This window comes from Loxodonta africana, chromosome 15, assembly GCF_030014295.1.
Source record: "Loxodonta africana isolate mLoxAfr1 chromosome 15, mLoxAfr1.hap2, whole genome shotgun sequence".
NCBI lineage: Eukaryota > Metazoa > Chordata > Mammalia > Proboscidea > Elephantidae > Loxodonta > Loxodonta africana.
Genome location: NC_087356.1, coordinates 61,890,661 through 61,914,064, shown reverse-complemented (window position 1 = coordinate 61,914,064; position 23,404 = coordinate 61,890,661). Strand labels below are relative to the sequence as shown.

At 39.2% G+C, this 23,404-nt stretch overlaps 1 protein-coding gene across 12 annotated transcripts in view; it reads right to left on the bottom strand.

Annotated features, from left to right (window-relative positions):
• Window positions 1-23,404, bottom strand: part of MSANTD2 (Myb/SANT DNA binding domain containing 2) — a 29,592-nt gene that overhangs the window by 5,288 nt on the left and 900 nt on the right. The window contains exons 1-3 of one of the 12 annotated variants that reach the window (XM_064268915.1): window positions 8,963-23,388; window positions 5,406-5,495; window positions 1,456-1,555 (exon numbers count right to left, since the gene is read on the bottom strand). The exons of 1 other annotated variant lie outside the window; for it this stretch is intronic. In XM_064268915.1, coding sequence (XP_064124985.1) covers window positions 1,456-1,531 — 76 coding nt within the window. In that variant the 5' untranslated portion in view covers window positions 1,532-1,555; window positions 5,406-5,495; window positions 8,963-23,388. Of the gene's footprint in view, window positions 1-1,455; window positions 23,389-23,404 lie in introns of those variants that run through there. 10 more of the 12 variants (XM_064268914.1, XM_023557091.2, XM_064268913.1 and 7 more) reach the window with 10 other exon arrangements.

Here is a 23,404-nt window from a genome sequence, read left to right as displayed (position 1 = left end):
AAGAAGCTTAAAGCTTAATTTCACTGCAAACATGATTTTAAAAGAACAAGAATAATTCTGTTCAACTTAGATTTTCTATGGTTTCACAGAGCAATTATTTTTCCAACATCAGGATCAACACACTCGGCAGCCATATATTACATTTTTTTTTTTTCCATAGGTTTGGGTGACCTAAATCTCTAGGGCAAAACCAGAGTTATAGGAGGTCAAAGTAATTTAGACCTTATTACTGCTCTGAAATTAAAAGGTAGTGATCAGCTAGCATGTGCCCTTTTTATTCTAAAATCTTAAGTCAGTCTTCAAGTTATATAGTCTATTTCGCTCTCTTCCAATATTTGAGATATATTTTACAACAGTATTCTTAAGAAATATATTGGCATTTAATCCTTTTTTCTCTTTAATTAGCTTCTCTATCATCAGAAATTCTGTACGAAGTACCCACGGACTTTTGTCTTAAGCTCGGGAGGCACAGTTTCATTGCCAATTCTACTTATACTTCCGAGGAGGCTACCTGAGCTCCAATGGGAGTAAGAGCATTCACTTAAATAAGTGAGCACTCTTCACACAACTTGCTGTTAATGTGCAATGGCTGCAGCAGGCACTTGATTACAAAAAAAAAAAACCCGTTGCTGTTTAGTCGATAGTGACCCTATAGGACAGAGTAGAACTGCCCTGTAGGGTTTCCAAGGAACGGCTGGTGGATTCGAACTGCTGACCCTTTGGTTAGCAGACATAACTCTTAACCAGTGCCACCAGGGCTCCAGACACTTGATTAGCACTTTCAAATTATGAAAACCAAAACTGGAGCATTTACTGCAAAAACAAATAAACAAAAAAACCTGCACATACCCTCTTAGTTAGGCCAAAAAAGTTTTGATTTGATGGCCAGGAGCTTTATTTTTTCATTTTTAATGCCTTTGACTGTGTATAAATCACTCCAGCTACTGTTGGGACGGGATCACTGGAGAAGTCTGAAGAAGCCTGATCACTAACATAGTTCAAATATCAGCTCGTTTCAAGATAAACCAAGGCTTCCCCTCATTTCTTGTTCAGACTGAAGTCTGGCAGGGGACCTTTTCCAAATCACAAAGGAAAATGTATTTGGGATAAAGGAAGGAAAAGACACAGTTACATCTGTAAGCAGCTGGGTAAACAGTCAATACTGTCATCAGTCATCTTAGGACGAGAAGATGCAGGCTGTTTAGAACTCATAGGATTCTACCTGCCACCAGCTTCCCTGCACAGCTCAGGTTAGGAATCTTGCTGGTACCCAGATCACCAAGTGATCAACACCAAGCACCAGCTGGCTCTTTAAGGCCAAACGAAGGATGCCCATGTCTCCAAACACACTAGGTATCTATCGCCTTGTGCTGACAGTGGAACAGAAGATAAGCACTGGTGTACATAGAGATAGATATATATATACATAAGTATTATACATATTGGCTTTCTTACCCAATTCCTGATCTGTTGGATAGCCATGGAGATCCTGACTGTGGTTTCCCCAGTCCTCCTGTGAATACTCCTCCATAGTGCTGCCATCTGACTCCAGCTCCTGGTACAAGCCACTACTGTTAATAAGTACAGGCTGGCAGGGCTGAGCATCCCATCCTCCCTGACCAAACACCTGTTCCAACTGTTCAAATGTGTAACTGCTCTTTCTTTTCCCAACACCATGTTCTTTCACCCGACTGTAACACCTGCGAAGGGTCTAAGACACAAAGTCTTTTGTTATTCCTTTAAAGCTGTACTTCCTCTTCCAGGTATGGACCACAGATATTAATTACTATTAGACAGACACAGACAGACAAACATAGACACATTGTTACAGGAATGCTAGATTTCAAATTCATTATTATATTAGAAAAAAATATATACTAATTTAGCATTTACTCAAACATGTTATAATTCAAACAATTATTTTGCAGTTAATTATCCATTAAACAAGAAACATTACAACATTATTGCATGTAACCCATACACATATTTTTATACCCCCACCCCCATTTAAAAAGAATAAGAAAAAAAAAGAAATACCAGCCAGCCAATAGGATGCACACCTGCCACAGAAGAGAGAGAGCGGCTATTGTGCCCAGAATTTGGAAAAAGTGAGGGAAGGGAGGACAGAAAGAAGGATTCCCCAAAGCAAGAACATAACCTTCCTTACTCTTGATTAAGAAGGAATACAGGACAAAAACACTGCCTAAACTAGCTAGTCAAACATATTACTCACACAGTCCATACTCCTTACTAACTCTTTGGAGAAATACTAAAGTTTAAGATAGAAGTCAAATCAATAATGCTACAGATTCCTAGTCTTTCAAATATCAATTGTCAAGAAACAGTACACTAATACCCATGTCTCCAAATTAACCAACAATCTACCAACTCGAACAGTCAGCTAAACAAACCAACAAACAAGGCCACTAATTTCTTCTTTGGTGAGGAAGGCAGCGGGGGAGGGGATGTTATTTCACTTCTTTTACTGCCACATGGTACACAGCAATTATCATTATGCAAGTCCACACATAAAACCTAGATAATTTTATTATCTTGTACCACGCTTCAGTTTTCATCATGGTCTTTATTTCTAACACATGTTTCTAATTCTTAGTCCAGTTCCCTGAGTTCAGTGGTATCTTATATGACATTCCAAAAGATAAACCAAGGACTTAGTCCCAGCTTCCAAATTTAGTTTAGCTACACTTGTAGTCTCTGTCCCATCTCAGCCTCCCTTTGTTTTCTAATCTCCTTTCTACCTTAACTAGGTTTCACTCTGAGAATTTTCTTGAGAGACAAGACCCCTAGTAGCTCTCAAATACTTTCTTACCCAACTGTGTAAAGTCAGTTCACTTCACACTTAACTTATAGGCATTAGCCAGACTACAAATGTCTCCTAAATAAGAGGTTACCTTCCATAATCCAATACATCCCCTATTCTAGCCAAAATAAAACAACTCTCAATAATGTTCAATACAAACTACAACAAGAAACTCTGTGAAATACTTTGCAAATCTCTCCTTTGAGGCCAGAAATCCACGTAGACAAAAGAAATAATAAAAGAATGCCGCAAATGATGATCTTCCTCAGACATAAACAGAGCAGTGATTAGAGTTGCCCGCCCACCCTAGCACCACCAGCATAAACACCTGCTTCGCTCTCCCCTTCTTCAGGTCTCATCTGGTGCCTCAAGCAAGGCTTTAAAGAACTGAGGTTTCTAATAACATACTTTTTAAAAACTGTTCCTTCTTTCTCCTTGTAAAGGACAGTCACAACTACATAACACAAAACTTTCTAGACACCAACTGAAATACGAACTTCGGGAAAGTGTGTCATGGGCAAACTTTCCAATGCAAAGAGACACTGCAGCAGATCTCATCTGGCTTTCTACATACTCCCTTTTCCCAGTGCCCTCTGCCTGTCTTGGAGTGATTGGAATCTGAATTGCAAACATTTCCTGCCAATTTATTTTTATCTCACAATGTCTAGTTTCTGCCTGCAAAAGCACCCCAACCACTCTTTCCAACTCCTCCAAGGACTGTAAACAGCCCCAACCATGCTCCTTTCACCCTTCCAAGGCCATAAATGGTGATGGAAGCCATGCCACTGCTCACCATTCACTGGCTGCCTAGAGAAAAGCACTCCACACACAAAAGCCCAGTTGGATCTGTCACTGAGTAATTTCAGATATCAAGGAGTCAAACTAATGTTCCTTTGAAGAAAGGTGATTTAGGAAACACCATACTTATCAGGAAGTGACACAGGCACACGCAAAGCCACTAATCTTTGACAATATAGATGGTGGGAAACCACAGAAAAGACTCTTTCTTTCTCTGAAACCACAAAATTGAGCTTCAAATTTCGCTTGGCTTATGTTGTTGTGAATAAGGAAACTAGCAATATCTAATGGTTACAAATATGTGGAAGAATAGTCAGGTGACATACTTTATATTTCACTAAAAAAAGCTGATAGATCTTGCCATCTCTTACTTCGAGGTGTACTTTTGTAATACACTTTCAGATTGTAATATGCTGATATGTAAAATATCGATTAGGTGTCAGAAGGAAAGATGTTTGGTAACTTCTAAATCCACATGATAGGAGTTTGATGCATTGAAACCATGTAAAAAGCTTTCCAAATTGATTTTAACTATCTCAAGATACAAATACACACAAGAGGTACCTTCTGGATTCAGTAAAGACCATAGACCCAAGGAGAAACTGTTTGAATAGGACACATCAACTAAGACAGGGGGAAAAAAAAAATTAGAACTCAAATATCAGCTTGACTGCTACTATAATAAACACTGGGATTTAGTTGAACTTGAGGGAATTCAGGAATGGATAAAAAGGACGTATGAAGACCTTTCAGTTCTTATCATCTATAATAAATCAGAAAAGGTTATACTTTTCACACTCCGAATGATTAACCAAAACATATAATTAAAACATTAAGTCAAAAGATCTAAATAAAATAACTTAAAAACCTATTCTAAATCTGAGATTAAAATAATGCTCCATACTCTAGGAAAACAAAGTCCTACCTCCCATTTGCAGACAGCCATACCAAACTTAGCAAGAACCTCAATTTGACTTTCTTAGAGAACTCTGTCCTATTCAACACAAAAAATCTTCCTTCTCTTCACTCATCTTAGAAATTTGTAGTAACATAAGCTCTAGTTTTTTAAAAAAGAATTAACTCAGAATGAGAAAGAATATGCTTAAAAATTATTGAAGACTATTCTATCTAGAATTAGGAGTAACAACACTTTCCTCATTGTTAGATATCTCCATGGCAAACCAATAGTATCTTATTTTCTCCTTCCTAGGGGAAGAGCTGTGAAGTACACTATGTCTTGAATGAGGCCATAGGGAGAGGTCAGGGGGAGTCCGGAAAGCCTGGATAGAACAACTAAAGTAGAGGTAACAACCTGATCAGGTGGTCAGATCAGTGGAGCTCACGGGTATTTCATATGAAAGAAATACCAGGTGAATGCTTACTAAATTCACCATGCCAAGTACTTAATGACTACAGTAGGAAAAGAACCAGAAAAAGGACTTGAAAGGTGTCCCGTCACCAAAGCAGGGAGAAAAATAAGATGGCTGACAACTGACAACTTATAGGACAAAGTGAAAGTTTTGCCAAAGTTTAAGATTAGGGTGAAAGGAAATGAGAGACTAAAAGAATGACATTCATTGTGGATGAATGTATGGGGAGTCTATGGGAGGGAGGGGCAGGTAAACAAAGGCAGGAGTTTTAGATTGGCAGGATTTGGGGTTTAACGGCAGCAATGCAGAGAAAGACCCAGGGTTACAGTACACGTAACATTAAATACAGTGCACAATGCAGCTATCTTGCCAAAGTAAGTAAATCCAGTATTGGGTTGAATAAGCAGAGGAATCACATGTAAGCTATGAAGGTGGCTCTTCCTCTCTATTCAGCACCGGTGAGGCCACAGCTGGAGCACAGCATTCAGTTCTGGGCATCGAACCAGCTACAAGAGAGGGAAATTGTAGAGTTCAGAAAAGGGCAAATTAAATAATGAAAGGCTTGGAAAATAAGATCTCTAAGCAGGGCCAGTGGTTTCATCAAAGCCCTTCCTGACATTACATAAGCTGCTTTGGGGGTGAAAATGGGTTTTTTTCGCGTCAGCGTCCTCCAACCCCTCCTATGACTTTCAGGAAGTGAGACCTGAATTCTTCCCGGGTACGACAAGGTAAGATCCAGACAAAATCAATAATAAGGGCATAGGCCACCAATTCTGCTAATGGCTCAGTAATTTTCACAAAATTTGCCCCGTTTCATACAATCAAAACTAATCACCGTGACAAAACCACTGTTCTAACAGGACTAACGCTAAGTGGACCGGAGTATGTAACAAGGAGGAACAGAAATAAAGCATACCAGCTATATAAATGTGTTGTTCAGAAATCACTGGCATGATCAGTCTAAGATGTCACATGAGAAATAAAGTCAAACTGCGGGGAGGACAGCTTAGTTGTAACAGCAGGAAACAACGTTACAAGAAAAAAAAAAGCAGTGGAACAGATTTTCAACAGCAGTTGTCAAACTGGGCACACTAGAAATGGATTACATAGTTTATCTTAGCCCTCTGCCAACTAAACACATCTTTGAGATTTGAGATTCTTTTTACCCAAATTATTAAATAAAGAATATACTTATTTACAAAGAAAATCTTAAAAATAACATCTTTGTACTCCACAGGAGCTAGGGGAAATTACACTGGGGGTAAATCTCCAGTGACTGGTTCTCTTATGAAGGTGTTACAGCAGCAAGTCTTGGCAAAAGAGACCTTTCTTCTCCCTTTAAAGAAGTAGCTACAGTTATGGCTTTATTGTTAACTATTAGAACCAGTTGCTCTTAGGTTAACTCAAGCAACAACACAACACCTGGTTTATTTTTGTATTTTAAGGAAGACTCAAAACTTCTTTATTTAGCTATATTTTCTTACAGTGAGCACAGGGGTAGGAGAGGAAGAAAACCTTAAATAGTAGACATAAGTGAGTAAACATTTCTGCACACAGCAGGAGGGGTCATAAGAATATGGTATAAATCACCATACATATCTTCTGACACAGAGCTGTAACTAATGATTAGGAAGTCACCTACAGCCCAATTCCCTGGGACCAGGAGAACTTTTACTCCCTATTTGCTCAGGTTTTCTGTACATTAGTATCTGGCAAAGTGACTTTGCAATCACCTTAATCCTTGAAAAAACAAAGAACCCAACAAAACAAAACAAAAAACTCCAGCAAGCTAACTTCACACTCTCCCCAGTTCTTAGTGCTCAGAGCAAGTTTTTCTTTTTTTTCCTTAAATCTTTTTTTTTTTTTTTTTTTTTTGCTTTTTCTCTGTAGAGCAGAGGTTCTTAACCTTTTTAGGCCATGGACCCTTTTGACAGTCTGATGGAAACTATAGATTCCCTCCCCAGAAAAATGCGCACATACACAAACTTTTCCATATTATTTCAAGGGGCGCATGGACTTAGCAGAAAGCCCATACAACCACCTCAGGTTAAAAAACTCTGCTGGCCCTATGTAATTAGTATTTTCTTCCATAAAAGAATATACCATGTTGGTAAGCTGTCTGATATATTAATCAGAAACCCTAAAACAAGATGAGACTTAATTAGTACCTTAAGGTTTACAGGAGCCTAAAGATTGGGACAACCAGTTTAAGTATAATTTATCCGGTTTGCTCAGTATCCTGCTTATTTAGATAAAACAGCATTAACATTTCCTTTAAGAGTTATAGAGCTAAATTCCTGTTTCTTGAAGGAAACAATTTCTATCAGTAAAGGCATATGAGGATATCAATTTACTCTTCACAAAAAATATTGTATTTTTCCCCACCTGCCAACAAGAAATCTTTTTCTGAAGTGGTAATTAAGCAATATTAAAAGATTCATTAGCTAGGCTGATTATTTTGTTCCAGTTGTATCATATAATTCGTGATCACTGATTATCTGATTGACTTATCAAAATAGATGCTGGATAAATTACCTAAGTAACATCTTAAAACAGGGAAATTCATGCCTCCAGAAATAAGACAGGAAATTAAGTCTTGACTACCTTCCTTTGTAGTCACAATGATAAGCTTTAGTGTCTTTCCTTTTGAACACTGCAAATGTGAGTATTAATCCTAATGACTAACGGGGCTCAAAGGAATAGGTAATGCTTGTGGCCTACACTGTTTCAATCCTTAACCCAGTGGGATCAAAGTCTGATCTATTATTCCACCGAAACTGTTCAGGTTATGGTCATCAATGCCTTCTTAGCTACTAAGAGTGATCCTCAAACTTTGTCTTTCACTTATTTGACTTTCCTGTAGCACTTGATACTATTCATCATCTATCCATGTGACTACCCTGGCCAAATCTCTAAAACTCTTTCTATAGTATGTTGATCCACAAGGGGTGTCCAAGACTCTAAGTGCAAACCCAAGCCTACAACTTCTAAAACATTACGGAAGCTTTGAATGGAAAAGAACCTTAGAGATCGTCTAGTCAAACTTCCTCAGTTAATAAATGAGGAACTGAGGCCCCAAGACAAACAAGTATTCCTTCAAAAGAGGTTTGGCACATGAGAAGTACCAAACGCCACTCACAAAATTTTAATGTTTCCTAAAAGAGCTATTTGACTAGATTGTAAGCTCAATGAAGTAGGGGTTTTGTCTGCCTTAACTGCCTGTTCCCCTGAACCTAGAACAGTGCCTACCACATAAAGATTTAATATGTATTTACTTAATAAATGAATTAAAATAATTTTAATGTAGTAAATCACTAGCAAAGGGAAGAAACTTTTTCTTAGTGAACAAAATTGTGAAATTGTTTAACCATAATCTATGAAAAAAAAAACCCATTGCCATTAAGTCAATTCCAACTCATAGCAACCATACAGGACAGAGTAGAACTATTACATAGGGTTTCCAAGGCAGTTATCTTTACTGAAGCAGACTGCCACATCTTTCTCCTGCGGAGCAGCTGGTGGGTTCAAACTACCGAACTTTAGGCTAGCAGCCGAACACTTAACCATTTTGACACCCGGGCTCCTATTAACCACAGGAGTGGATTATATTTATAACATCACTAAAGTATGTAGGGGCTACTAAAACCTTTCAAAAAAAACCAGAAGCAGAAAAGGGTACAAAACATACAGCTATAATGAGCAAATTAATTCCTTTATAACAAGTGAGGACTGAACGCAGTGGGAAGGTTGTTTTTAAAACGTTCATCATGCTTGTTGTATTTTCCTCTGGGAGGGGATGGGTCACCTGCAGCCCTGTCCAAAATCTGTTATTTCTTATAGCTTACACACTAAATAAAATATTCAAGAATGTAAGGCACCTCTGTCAAAGATAGAAAGAAAAAAGACTCAATTGCTTCCTGGATTTGAACAGGGTCAAACAGAAGAATGACCACCACAAACAAAGAGATCTTACCTCGCAGGAGCCTCAGTTTCTGTGGGGGAACTGTCCCGGGTTGACTCCTAGCAGCTTGCAGTTCATTTTGAATCTGGCTCTCAGTGACTTTGCTTACACTGGTCAGTGTCTTCATGAGGGGGAGGTGCTTGCACAGAATATATAATTCAGGAAGTTCTGATTCTCAATGAGTATCAATGCCTAAGTGTTCTAGGTTCCTTCACACTAGAGGCTGACAGTCTTGACCATTCAGATTAGGAAGAAAAAAACCCTCAAGGAGGACAATACTGTCAAAAATCAGCATCTCCTATTACTCAAGGACTAAATTCATGTGACCATAAAGCTTCAGCACTACACTGTATGTACTCCATATGGACTCACGGGATAATCTCATATGAGCAGCAACACTCTGTAAGCCATGGCTAGCATGCGTGTTCATGTTTAAGGGCTTCTTTGGAATACGTGGAATCCTCAAGTACTTCTCTACTTAGAACAAAATAGGTAAAAAAAAAAAAAAGTAGGGTACACTGAACTGCTTAACTGTTTCAGACATAAGCAGCAATAGACAGCTAAAGTCATCAAAGATAGCAGATAACACTATTTGTCTAGAATTTCCTCCCCACCTGGAAGAAAAAAAAAAATCAATTGCTGGTAAACAACTGACTTGGATCAGAGGTTATATTCATCCTACCTCCTACATCACTCAAGTTGCTATGTCAGCATCTCTGTTCAATCTTTTTCTCTGTACCGCACACGCTGGATAACACCTCAAAGTGATACTCGAATGACATTAAAAATGTGGTATCAAAAAAAAAACATTCAAGACAATTATCCAAAATACTTCTAGCATAACAGGGGAGACCCATTCATCTTTAAAGCCCTGCCCTACACTCCCCATTACGAACTGACTGTTCCACAATCAACCAAATCTAAATATTAAAACACACGCACAAAATTACCAAAAAACCTCAGACAGCTTTATCATTACAACATTGTATTGCTTTCCCAAAGGCAACCGAACCTTCTATTCGTAAGATCAATGTTTAAGGGGGAAACTACCCAGATCAGGATTTTTCCCTGAAAGAGTAGACCACTTAATTCCTTGCACGTGTTGACCATGTGATTTTCTCAATCAGTTATTGTCTCACTGAAAACCACCTTCTATAATGCAAAGATAACCTGTAATGTAGATTTTTTCCATACATAAATTTGATGTGATTGTAAATGAAAAGGAATAATCCTCATCTCCAGACAAAAATCATTTAAAAACTAAGGTTATTAGGCCTCCTCCATCAACATATCTGGGCACAAACATTAGGATTCAGTCAATTGTGAAAAATGTGAAGACTGAATTATTCTAAAAAGTGTTTTTGCACGTACACTCTGTAGGTACACTACAGGTCACAGATGCATGAAAAGGACATCCCCTCCTACAAATACCCTTTTCATGAAAAACCTGAAAGTAAGCATTTTAAGCTTATTTTAAGCATCTGCCCTTGGGTGACCTGTACTTAGCTAGGAAATTTTTGGAAATCCAGACAATTGTAACACTTTTTATGGCTAATTTCGTAGATTTCTTTATATCTGATTCTTAGCTTTATGAGGATTGTTAAGAAAAATGGTCATATGAAAAGTCCCTGTACCTTCTACAGAAATTAAACATCATCCATTACGTGGTTCAGCGTCCTATGGAATGAAGGTAAAACCCTAACTACCATTGCCTGAGTGCCCACTGTGTACTGAGGTCTACACCGAGTTTACGTTTGTTATTCCTAATTATTACAATAATGCTAAAGATAGTGTCCCTGGAGACAGACTCTGAGGAGACTGTGTGCAGGTGTACCAGGGAGGGCTCCTGGGAACAACACCTGTGAAGACTGAGGGAAGCAGGACTGGGCAGAGAAAGAAGTTCAATGAAGACATAGTTCAGCTGATTCTAAACTGAGGTATGGAACTTGGGTGATCCTTCAGAGTTGTTCTGAATCGAGGCAAGGAGGCTGGACTTTTGTATGTCAGCACTGACCAATCATTGGATTTAAGCTCCTCTGGAGAGAAGGTCTAACCTTGGATGAGACAGCTCCCTTTGGCAAAAAGAAATTCCAAGAAGGAATTCGACCACAGCCATCAGCAGCCAGCGGTATGGGCAGCCGGGGAGGAGTAGTGCCTCATTCCGGAGGAGGGATCTGGGCAGCCCATCACATATATACTGAGCGACATATTGTGCATCCCCATTTTACAGACAAGAAGACAAAGGCAGAGAAAGGTGAAAGCTTACCCAAGGTCACTATCAGACTGTCTTTAACGTAAATTCCTTTTGGGTTTCAAAACTAGGAACTGGTATGCTTCTCTTCAGCAGACATCAAAAATGATATAGTCACTGTATTTACCTTTTTGCCATAGTTGCCAGGAAGCTCACAGCTCATTAGCTCAAAATTAAAATGAGCTTTACTCATACTTACTTGAGAACTGCTATGCTCCCTGTATTGATTCTATATTTTGCTTTCTCAATATGCAAACATCCTTTTTTTGTATATTATACATTACAAAACAGTCCCTCTCATCCTCCTCATCTCCAAGGAGATGAGTACCCAAGCCATCCTCCTTCAGGCATAAGGTAATGGGAATTCCATGCCCCCTTTGGGAAGCCAGAAACAAGGAGTATGAATGATCCCTATTATTTTCTTAATCTTGGATGGAACAACAAGCATGTACACTTTTCATTCCAATTTACTGCATGGAAGTTTACTGGAATTAAAATCAGATTTCCCACCACTTCTTGAAAAATGACAAAATGTTTTATGGATTATGTGGTCATGCCAAGGTGAAAAAGTTAAAAAAATTTCCCTTTTTTCTCTTGATTTTGTCATATGGTTATATAACTTACATGAAGAAAAAAAAATTATTTTATTTTGTTCTAAAACTGGGACAACTCTGATCTCCCAAAGCTCACCTGTTAAGCATGTTTCCTGATTCACACAAGGTGGAAAGCTTTACAAGGGGAAGGGCATTACCTCGTTTTGCTCAAGACTTTCACTGTGCAGCCCAGTACAATGCCTAGTTCAACAGGGGGTGCTCACTGCCCAAGGACTTAATGAACGCTAACAACGAGGTACTCTGCTGCGAGGTGGGGCAACCTCAGGTGGCAACCGGATGTATACGAAAAGGAATAATAGAAGGTCGTGTAAATCATTCTTAACAAAGCAAAGGTGAACAGTTTCATGACCAACAATAAATGGATTTCCATTATGGATAATGAAACACAGAGCTTAAACTTTCTAAGGTCAGGAACACTGACATCAAGGGATATCTTACTTAAGGGGTCTTTTCTAATTGTATCGATTCTGTTTTGAATTATATATCTTAAATACTACATTTTATACCAAAATACAGTTCTTTGAAGGCAAGGATTTTTGTTGGTTTTGTTCACAGATGTATTCCCAGCCCAGAAACCAATGCCTGGCATGTAGAAGGTGCTCAACAAATTTTTGTTGAATGAACTAATAGGAATTCCTTAAGAGTGTATACAGGTAGTTGGGAGATCAAATATATGGTCAAAGTACTTTTTGGCCTATCATAGTCTTCTTTCTGAATCATAAACCAGCTCCTCACATTTAGAGAAAATCATTTTCAGGTGTTTTAAAAAAATAATAAAAGCAGTTTTTGGTAGGCATGAATTTTATTCTGGTTTTATTAGTATCAATTACAAACATAATTGGCGTCTTTGGATGAATGAAGTTATCTGAAGACAGATAGTTGAGAAAACAATATTTCGAGTTTCAAAACTTCAGGCTATTACAACAAAATAGGCTTACATAGGCTGAGAAAATGCAACTAAAAAACATTTCTGAGGAAACAGTTTCCACTCTATTGTATCAACTTATATTGAATGAAGTATTATTTGGTAGCTCTGAATATGTAATTTATGAACACAGTTAAGAACACATATATAAAAATAAAATGATGGCTGTTATTCCTAAAATGCCTGAGAATAAACACAAATTTGTATTTCACTAAGCAGTAACAATATACTATGTGACAAGATAATATTTGCTTGATTAGTGCCAACAAAAAAAAAAAATTCCCATCGGTTCTCAAGGACTCTCAACTACAAAAATTATACAGATTTTAATACATGTCTTTTTCCAATATGCAGACATCTTTCAGTTATTCAGGACAATTTTGGGGGGGAGAGGAGACTCAGCATGGATTACAAACTCCCAAAAATGTGATATATGCATACGAGGCACAGATTCATTAAACATGCATTTTAAACACTAAATGAAGTTTTTGGAATGGTAAACAGCAGGCAGAAGAACATACTGCATATCCACATAGCGGAAATGAAATTAAAGCGTACCTACTTTGGCTCGCTTACTTTGGCCACATCATCAGGAAAGACCAATGGCTAGAAAAGGATATCCTGTTTGTTAAAGCATAAGTTCGGTGAAAACGAGGGAAACCCTCAATAACAGCCACACGATGGACTCAAACATACCAACAATCATGAAGACAGCACAGGGCTGACCAATGTTTCATTCTGTTACACATTAAGGTCGTCATGAGTCAGAGCTGACTTGATGGCATCTAACAACAACAATAAATCATCATCACTGTCATCCTAACAGTCATTTTTTTTCTAAATCTAAAGCTCTACGGTATAGGTCTGTTGCTTCTGAAACTCAGGAAAGTCCCCTCCCCCCATTTTATTCTATTTTTTACACCTTACCCAAATATTACATTCCATGGGGGGTGAGAGGGCTGCTTCCTACCTCGACCTTGTAACATGAGCACACATTAGAGTGGCTGTATGCCAATCGACATTTGAAATCTTGGACTGGAATTTCAGTTCTTATCCTTTGGGGAAAAAGGTAAAAATGTTCAGAGAAACAGAGAAAAAAGAAGGCAGGATAATCACTTTTAAAGATTGGGGAGCAGATCAGAATCTAAGAGTCTGTGTAGAGTGTATCCTAGAGGCAACACAGACAAGCCTATCCTAATATGGTGTTTTAGTTGGATCTCATGAAATTCTGTGATCTGGCATGACTACAGCGAAGAGTCCTCTGTGCAATCTGGTAGGGAAGTGGACAGTGAGCTTTGTCACAAGTTACCATCTAAGAAATCCTGTAAGTTAAAATTTTCAGATTCTTCAAACCACTTCACTGTGATCTGGATACATCTGAAATCTCTTCACTTCTCTCCATCTTTGTTGCCACTACTTTATTTCGCCTCTTGTCTAGATTACTGCAAAAAACCTCTAAACGCTTGTTGCTTCCGGTATGGCCCCTTGCAATCCATTGTCTACATTGCAGCCAGTGACTGGTGTAAAAACACGACTAACAATGTCACTCCTCTGCTTAAAATCCTTTGATAATTAGGTTAAAGCCCAAAATCCTTAGCACATCAACTGACCTCTTTTTATTGTCTCCAGTCTCATTTCTTACCACTCCCTACCTCCGCCACCCTGCACCCACAAACCCAAGGCTCCAGCTATCTGGGGCTACATAGCATAAAACATTTCACCAGAATATCTGGGGTCTGACCTGTTCTGAATTAATGACATTTCTGGAGTTTCCATATTTTAACTCTTAAAGAGCATAATGATTGAAAAAGACTTGATTTCACCTCAGTGTCTTTGGATCCTCTTTTATCTGAGCGTTATGGCCCATTAGTGTGTTAGGAAATCAATTTTAGCGGATTGTGACTAGCATTTAGAAAAAAATTAAACAACATACCAGAGTGTATCACACAGTTTAGTGTTATGTAGATTAAATAAGTTAATATTTGTAATGCATGGCACATAGTAAATGCTACGTATAGGGTCGCTATGAGTCGGAATCGACTCGATGGCAATGGGTTTGGTTTTTTTGGTAAATGTTAGCTTTCGTTATTATAAAAACCAAACCAGTTGCTGTTGAGTCAATTCCAACTCATGGAATTGTGCTCCATAGGGTTTTCAATGGCTGATTTTTCAGAAGTAGATCACCAGGCCTTTCTCCTGAGGTACCTCTGGGTGGACTCAAACTTTCAACCTTTTGGTTAGCAGTTTGAATCGGTGAACTGTTCATACCATCCAGGGACTCAGTTATACATATATTCTATGTTATGTGAATCCCAGGTCCCAGGGTAAAATATATTTTTTTACTGTGGGTTGTGATTAAAAAGAAAAAAGTTTCATTGCTTTAGTTTTTCTTTCCAGTATATAAATTAAGGAATGAGATATTTAATGAGTATTTCCATAATTGTAATTCAATGCTATAAAGAAGTTGTTACTAATCAAAGCATGTAAATGACCAAGAATTGGTGTAGCCACTATGATGTTATCCCAAAACTATCAGCTCCACCCTGTTACGCAGGTCTCCATAACACCACCAACCAGCCCCTAAGTCACACCTTCACAACATTTCATGCACTATGGACAACTGTTCTTCAACTGAAAGGCATGACTTTTTAGATGTTTGATCATTTACCTATTTTCTGGAACAATTTCATTTTCTGGATGCTTCCAGTTTTGGATTCTTGGATAAAAATACTTTCAGGGCCTACCACAGTACCTGGCACTGAGGGCACCCAAATATTTGCTGGCAAATAAATGAAAAAAATAGAGTTCTTACTTCAGACCTTCATATTTAAAGGAACCCTATGATAAATCTGTCAGTTGAGTCTGATGGAAGGAAATCGACAAGATCTCCACGTCCCTCCCCAGACATCTGGACCTAGCCTTTCCCCTATAATCCTTCCCCGTTTCCCTCCTAGCTTTCTAAGGGGAGTAGGGTTCAACCACCCAGTCCCACTACATCAGCCAGGAAGGATACCAAAAAGATACTCAGAGTTCTAAAGCAGTGACCTTCAACTGAGGTATATCCATACACCTACGGGCATATGAAGACTTAGAGGAGTCTTTTCAAGAGCTGCACGCATGAATAGGTTTAAAGAAATCAACTTCCGCATCTTCAATTTCTATTTAGTCTTTTTAAAATTTCCATTGTTCACAACAGCTCTATCCCACCCCTTACCAAAATAAGGCAGGTCTTTCACCCATCACAAACCTACTACCACACACTGTTCTAGAGTGTACGTAAAAAGCTCCAGGGAGCCAAACAAAATAGTTGGATATAGTACTGGTTTTGGGAGCACCTCCTTTAATGACTGATCAAGGCACTTAAAAACCTTACAGATTTTTGTCACTCCCAATCTTACGTGCATTTTTTAAGGGGTAAAGCCTGGCACCTAAATTTAGAATAATCAAAGTACTACAAAACCAAAAAACCAAAACCACTGCCATCAAGGCGATTCCAGCTCATAGTGACACCCAGCAGGGCAGAGGAGACTGCCCTACATGGTTTCCAAGGCTGTAAATCTTTATGGAAGCAGACTGTCATATCTTTTTCCCCCTGAGCAGCTGGTGGGTTCAAACTACTGACCTTTCGGTTAGCAGCCTAGCGCTTTAACCGCTGCACCACTAGGGCTTCTTCCCAAAGTACTATAGGATAATTACTGATATTGTTTCTTTTAAATGTAACTAAAGTATTTCCTGACCACCAGATTTTTCAACATACATTTGATAAAACCTACAGATAAGAATTTTGTGTTGATACTACTGATTCAGAGTAGATTAGTCAATAAATTTTACAGCCAATTCCCATCTCATTCATCTGATATTAGGCTAAATATTTTCTACATCCTATTAAATTCCTATAAACTTTCAAACATATGACGAAAAAATTTTAATGTCAGCTTTAAAATGTTTGAAAGGGCATATGGATCTCAGAACTCTTTTGAAGATAACGCAGGCAAAAAAAAATTGAACACTGCTATTCCAAAGCTGCTCTCGTCAATACAATAGCCACTAGACACAAGTGACTATGTGTTGTTGTTGGGTGCCACCGAGTAGATTTTAACTCATGGCAACCCCACGTGACAGAGTACAACTGCTCCATAGGATTTTCTAGACTATAATCTTTAGGGGGGAGATCACAAGGTCTTTCTCCTGATTAAGTAAAATTAAAAATTCAGTTTCACAGCCACATTTCAAGTGCTCAATAGCCAGCCGCTCAGTAGCCACTTAATGTTGTTAGTTGCCATCAAGTCGGTACGGACTCACAGCAACCCTATGTACAAAAGAACATGCATACATTCCATGTTCTGATTGTTAATGGATGTTTGCAGCTGCTTCTTCTCATTGAGTCGTGACACATCAGAAAATGAAGGTTCCAAAAGCTTGACTTCATGCATGTCATTACGGTTGACTCTACTTGGGAAGCCAGCTCTTCCCCAGTCACATTTTGAGCGCCTCCAACCTCAGGGGCTCATCCTTCTGGCACTATATCAGACATTGTTCCACTATTATTCATAAGGTTTTTCACCGGCCAATTTTTTCAGAAGTAGACCGCCAGGTCCTTTTTCCAATCTATCTTAGTCTGGTATCTCTGCTGAAACCTGCCCACTCAGGGTGACCCTGGTGGTATATGAAATACCAGTGGCACAGCTTCCAGCATCACAGCAACACACAAACCACCAAAGTACAATCAACTGACAGACACGTGGTAGACCTAATGGCTAGTGGCTACCATGTTGAACAGTGCAAATATTCTAGAACACTTCCATTATCGCAAAGTTCTACTGCCCGGTGCTGTTCCAGAGAACCAAGATATACGACACTGTTTACACCAACCAGTTCACGTTACGATACTTCTATTCCTTGCACTAAAACCTCTTCCTCCCAGAATGGGGGATCATTTTTGTTGACTTCTATCAGAGATCCTCCTTCTCAGAGGCAAAGTGACAGGCAGGATAAGAAGAAACTTTGAGATCCCCCTAAGGTTTGAGCCTGTGACCAAAAGAATCCTTTTATATAATAAACACTACTTTGTCCTTGGGTGGTACAAATGGTTAATGTGCTCAGCTGTTAACTGAAAGGTTGGAAATTCAAGGCCTCCCTGAGGAGCCTCAGAAGAAAGGCCAGATGATCTACTTCTGAAAAACCAGCCTCCGAAAGCCCTATGGAGCACAGTTCTACCCTGGCACACATGGGGTCACTGGTTTTAATACACTGAACAGCTCTTCTTACTGATACTGTCCAATACCCTAGACACATGTAGCTATTTATAATTTAAAATTAAATTAATAAAAATTAAACAAAATTAAACATTCAGGTCCTCAGGCACACTAACCACACTTCAAGGGCTCAACAGCTACATGTGCCTGGTGGCTATACGGAACATTTTCATTATGGCCATGTTTTACTGAATACCACTGCCTTGTACTACAGGTAGTCCTAACATACGACATACCTGAGTTATGACAAACCTCACTTACAACCAGGTGTTTTTTTGGTGGGGGGGGGTACATCTTATCCTTAGTAATATGTACTATTTACAATGCTACAGCCATAATTTGCTGTTATCATAACCAGATGTTCATTTGCAGATGTTCAACGTTATGATTTATAAAGATACTGATGATAAAAAGCAGTAACGATGAAAACTAAAAAAAAAAAAAAAATGAGGTATTCAACATGTCAGAACTGACTTATGACATATTCATCAGAATAGAACCCCGTCGTAAGCTGGGGACTACCTATATATGCTTTCTAAATTTTTGTTTTCCTTTTATATATTCTCTTAAGGTAGGACACAGAATATCTAACTCCACTCTTTTCTAGATTTCCTGAAATACCAGAAAATTAACTCAGAGACCTATTAATTCCATTTTACATGTACTTCTTAAATTCCTTTCTTCCAAAACAGAAAGCCTAAAAATAAGTGTACGTTCAGTGGTCTAAGAGAGTCTACTCTTTTAACATAGGCCTTTGTGATATAGGCAGACAAGCAAAACTTGAATGAAAGAAGCGGAATATGTGGAATATGGAAGGAAACAAATCTGGCTAAATCATTCTTACAACTATTTGAGTGGCAGACCACATTTCTTGGAAACCTTTCAATGACAACGCAGAGAAGCCTTGTGTGCAAACACCAGAGGAAAATCCTTAGAGATAGGCAGAGTCTATTAAAACGCTTATACAGGGACAAGGTTATCTTTTGGTTCCAAGTTATCTTTGCCATACTGGCTATCACAAACCAATAATGGAAAGGCTTGATAGCTAAAATGAAAGGCTAAGTATACTGTGGTGTGATTTGTCTGCTGAAGTCCAAAATTTATTCCAAAGCTTATGATGGCTACTGATGAATAAATCGAAGCAATATCCCTAGAAAAGGAATCATTTTGTTTGCTAGCCAGAAGACTTCCTGCCACCTTTGTATTAGTCAACAAGCACTGATGCAGAAGAGGCAAGTTTTTCAGGTCGTACAATCACCTTGCATTTCATCTTGTGGCAGTTAGAAGTGCACATCTGTTTCAAAGCCATAAAGCCAACAACTCTCAAGAGGCAAATTTCTGGAGCACGCCCCAAAATACAAGACTTGAGAATGAGTTTTTGCAGTGAATCAGATTAACTGACTGAGTGTGAATACAGCATCTGGCTCAGAGTGAAAGCTTTCATGAATTCCAAGTCTAGTTAGAACTTTCAAAGCTAAACAGGCTACTACAGTATAGACTGTGATGAGATCTCTCCCCCCTTTGAAGTCATCACACCTAACTGTCTGTTTGATTCATATGACAATTAAGTGCTGCTTTTGTGTATCATCCCCTGCGTTGTCTTGTACAGCTTTTTAACTCTAATGTGTGTATACAAACTCTTCAACTGAACTGTAAACTCTCAGACTACAGGAACTATTCTTTCATTTATCCTAACCCCTAGCAGGCAGCCCTGCACACAGTAAGCACTCAAATATTTGGCAAATAGACATGTGAGGAAAAGCCTCAAAAAAAAGGTGGAAAATAATGTAATTCCTAGACAGAAAACCAACTAGATTTGTTCCTCTGACTTCAAAATTATGCTGCAATTGTTGGCATTCAAATTTTCTTCTGGGAGGCAAACAAAAAAGCAAAAAAATGTCAGAAACAAACAACAATCTGTGTAGCGAGGCAGTCTCAAACACTTCCATTTTACCCAAGTCATTGAACAAATACTAATAACTCCACACGTCAGACCTCACAGTGAAACTCGGCAGCAATAAATGTTTAACTGACTGCTTGTAAATTAAAATCTTGTGTGCTTAGAAACATACATATTCATTTGGATAGTGTTAGAAAATAGGACTTGGGTAGCAAAATTCAAGAGTTACTAATTCAATGACAATAGTTACAGCTTTAAAAGGGGGACTGAGGTGCAGTCTAGAGAAGGTAGTTATTCTGGAAGGTGGTCAGGGAAGAGGCTGGGGTAGGTAGGGCTCAGCTGTCTGATGACTTAGCCTATGCTACAGGTTAATGATGAGACAAAGCCTGCTCCATCAACATGTTGAGACTATCCCTTCGGGGAAGGCTTTCTGGAAATACTGACATTAACAACCATTTCTTCCCCTTTCAGACGGAGAAGAAATTCCTGAATTTTCAAATTACATTTTGCATTAAGTATTTCAAATATATTGGACCAGAAATGTAATGAACTCACGTGATGTTCCTTCTCTGCTAGCCTCTGACATTCAGTTCACTTTTCAGTGAGCTACATTTGTCTGTCCCGAGAACGCCTCATTTTCCACATTTTATGGCGCTACTTGGTTTCTATTTTGTAAAATTTAAAGCAAAAAGAATTACTAATTTTTTTTTTTTTTTTTTTTTTTGCAGTTCTCATCAACACAATAAAGTGAAAGAGATTTCTGAACAACCTGTTTTAAACAGGTAATTTAAAAACTGAGATCTAAGAATTTGTTTTCAGGGGTTTGAGATTCTCTGAGAATTTTTTTAGAGTAGTGTTTTCTATTTTCGTAAACATAATCTGGATTACGTGAACATCCACCTAATAACTGTGTAAGGCTATGACTTCAGGGGCCACATTTGCTTCTATGCTTAAGATTACAGTCATACTAAGCTTTCTAAAGGAACAAAGTTTAGTCCTTAATGCAGTATTTTTCAAACTGTTCTAGAGTTTAATACTTTCTAAAATTCTCTTTCTAGCTTTATTTGGTGAATTGAATAACCATGTACATGCAGACACTGGACACACCGTAGTGAATACGAAAGATCTAAACCTGTCCTTATGAAGCTTATAATTCTGGCAAGAAAGATGAACATTAACGGAGAATCTGGATTCCCTGATTGAAGTCACTTCAAGGAGCAGAGCATCTTTTTTAAAATTAAAGTTATCTGCCCTGCTTGCTAACTGCTACTGCCCGTAATTGTTTATGGGTCAGATATTATTGCACATTCTCAAAATATTCCAACAGCTTGCAGTCAGCTTGGCCTTATCTGTCTGGGGACAGGTAAACTGATCCTCCTCTTAAAAATTCTTCAGAGACGTTCAATCTCCTTTCCTTGTTTTAGGTTATTCTTATAACTGGACAATGAGGCAATCCAAAGAGATACTCCGTGGTCGTTTGAGAAGCAATTTTATGGAGTGATTTATGTTCAGCAACGTTTTGTGGAAAACCTGGTGGCGTAGTGGTTAAGTGCTAGGCTGCTAACCAAAGGGTCAGCAGTTAGAATCTGCCAGGCGCTCCTTGGAAGCTCTATGGTGCAGTTCTACTCTGTCCTATAGGGTTGCTACAGGGTCACTATGAGTCGCAATCGACTCGATGGCAGTGGGTTGGTTTACGGTTCTGTGAGCATCCTTTTCCCCTTTGGTAGAAAAGTTTTTATGGACAAAAACCAGTCAAACTAAAACAAGTGCCCAAAGTACACCTCTAAACTCAAGAAAAGTTCATGAATAAATGCTAACCAGCGCAGTGCAAAAACTCTCCCCCAAATTTAATAACCTTGAATAGATAAAGGAATGAGGTTCAGAGAACAGGGGCTTTTTTTTATGAGCTACTACTTAACTTACATCCTTGTTAAAAAAAGGGGGGGGGGAAGGGAGCTTAAGAAGCCCCAGAGGTACATGTTATAAGTAATTTTATAATTGAGAAGTGGGTGCCAAATTTCTTGAACAACAGTTCCCTCTGCCTGCCAGTCCATTCTGAATCATAGCGACCTTATAGGACAGAGTAGAACTCCCAATGGAGTTTCCAAGTTTCCATAATCTTTATGGAAGCAGAATGCCACATCTTTCTCCCTAGAAGGGGCTGGTGGGTTCCAATCCGCGACCTTTCAGTTAGCAACTGCGCGCTTTAACCATGGCGCCACCAGAGCTCCTCGAACAACAGTTAGTAGTTTTGAAATATCCCAGTTTCTGGACCAAATTTTCTAAGCAATAACGTCGCCATATGAACACTACTGGAGCCAAGACCTTGCAAACTCTGGAGCACTCTCTCTCTGCAAATAATACACACAAGAAAAACTCCTTTAGTGTGATTATGACTGTTCTCATGGAGTTTTTACCCCCAAGAAGTAAACTGCCATCCCTACCAAAAAGGAAGTACAAAGATACTATGACTACAAACAGGAAGTATTTTAGTGAAAGCTAGAAGAATCCTACCAAAATCTTAACTCTATCAGACACTCTGTAATGAGTGAACTAGCTTAACAAATACAACTCTGTACCTGCCAATAATACATATTTGAACACCTATATTACAAATGAGTAGAAACGGCGAAATGATAGCCAGACTGCTGATAAAATTTCTAGTCCAAATTAGGGCTCCACATTTAAACATTCAGATACACAAAGACAGCCAGATGCACACTGAGAGCTTTACTTGTCACCACATCCGGCACAATAACTAAAGCAGGGAAAAACTGGCTTTCAGAAGGAGCTTCGTCAGAAACAGAGCACGGCCTCAAGCCAATCTAACTCTGGAGGAATCGACACTACAAATTACACACTAACTCTATCAACTAGGGTAACTTTCATTGTATCCAGTAACCCTACGATGACAAAACACAAGCTGGCTACAATCAAGCTTTTCCAATTCTCCAAAGCATCTCAAGTCTTACTCGTCCTTCGTAGCTCAAGTTGGAAGCAGAGCGAATGATACAAAAGCAAAGCGATTTCTGTATGGCTCCGCCACTGTCACTCATTGAAAACTCCTAAACTGGGGGCTCACCGCCCGCCCCCCCCCCATTCTGCCCTTCCTCAATCCCGCCCCAGGCCAGTAAGCCTCTGCCTGGGAACCCCTCCGCCTGGAACAAAGCGAGAGGCCCCGGCAATGGGGGGCGAAAGGCGCCCGTGGCACCTGGGCTGCAGCATAGCGTAGTACCAGAAACTACCAACTTCAGAGCGCAGGAACAGTCAATTGGCAAGAAAAAGGGGCGGCGGCAGGCACGCCCAACTTCAAACTCAGGAAACCTACGGGCTGGCGGCCATCTGGAAAAAAGCCCCCTTCCCAGGGAGAGAAGAAAAAGGCGGAGATGCGAATCGCCCCCCGGGCCCCGGAGGGGAGCCCTGCGTTCAGACCGGCCCCCGCCCCCGGGGCCCGCTTCCCCGCCTTCTCTCTGCCTCTGGTTCGCTGCCCCAGGCCGGGCGGCCGGTTA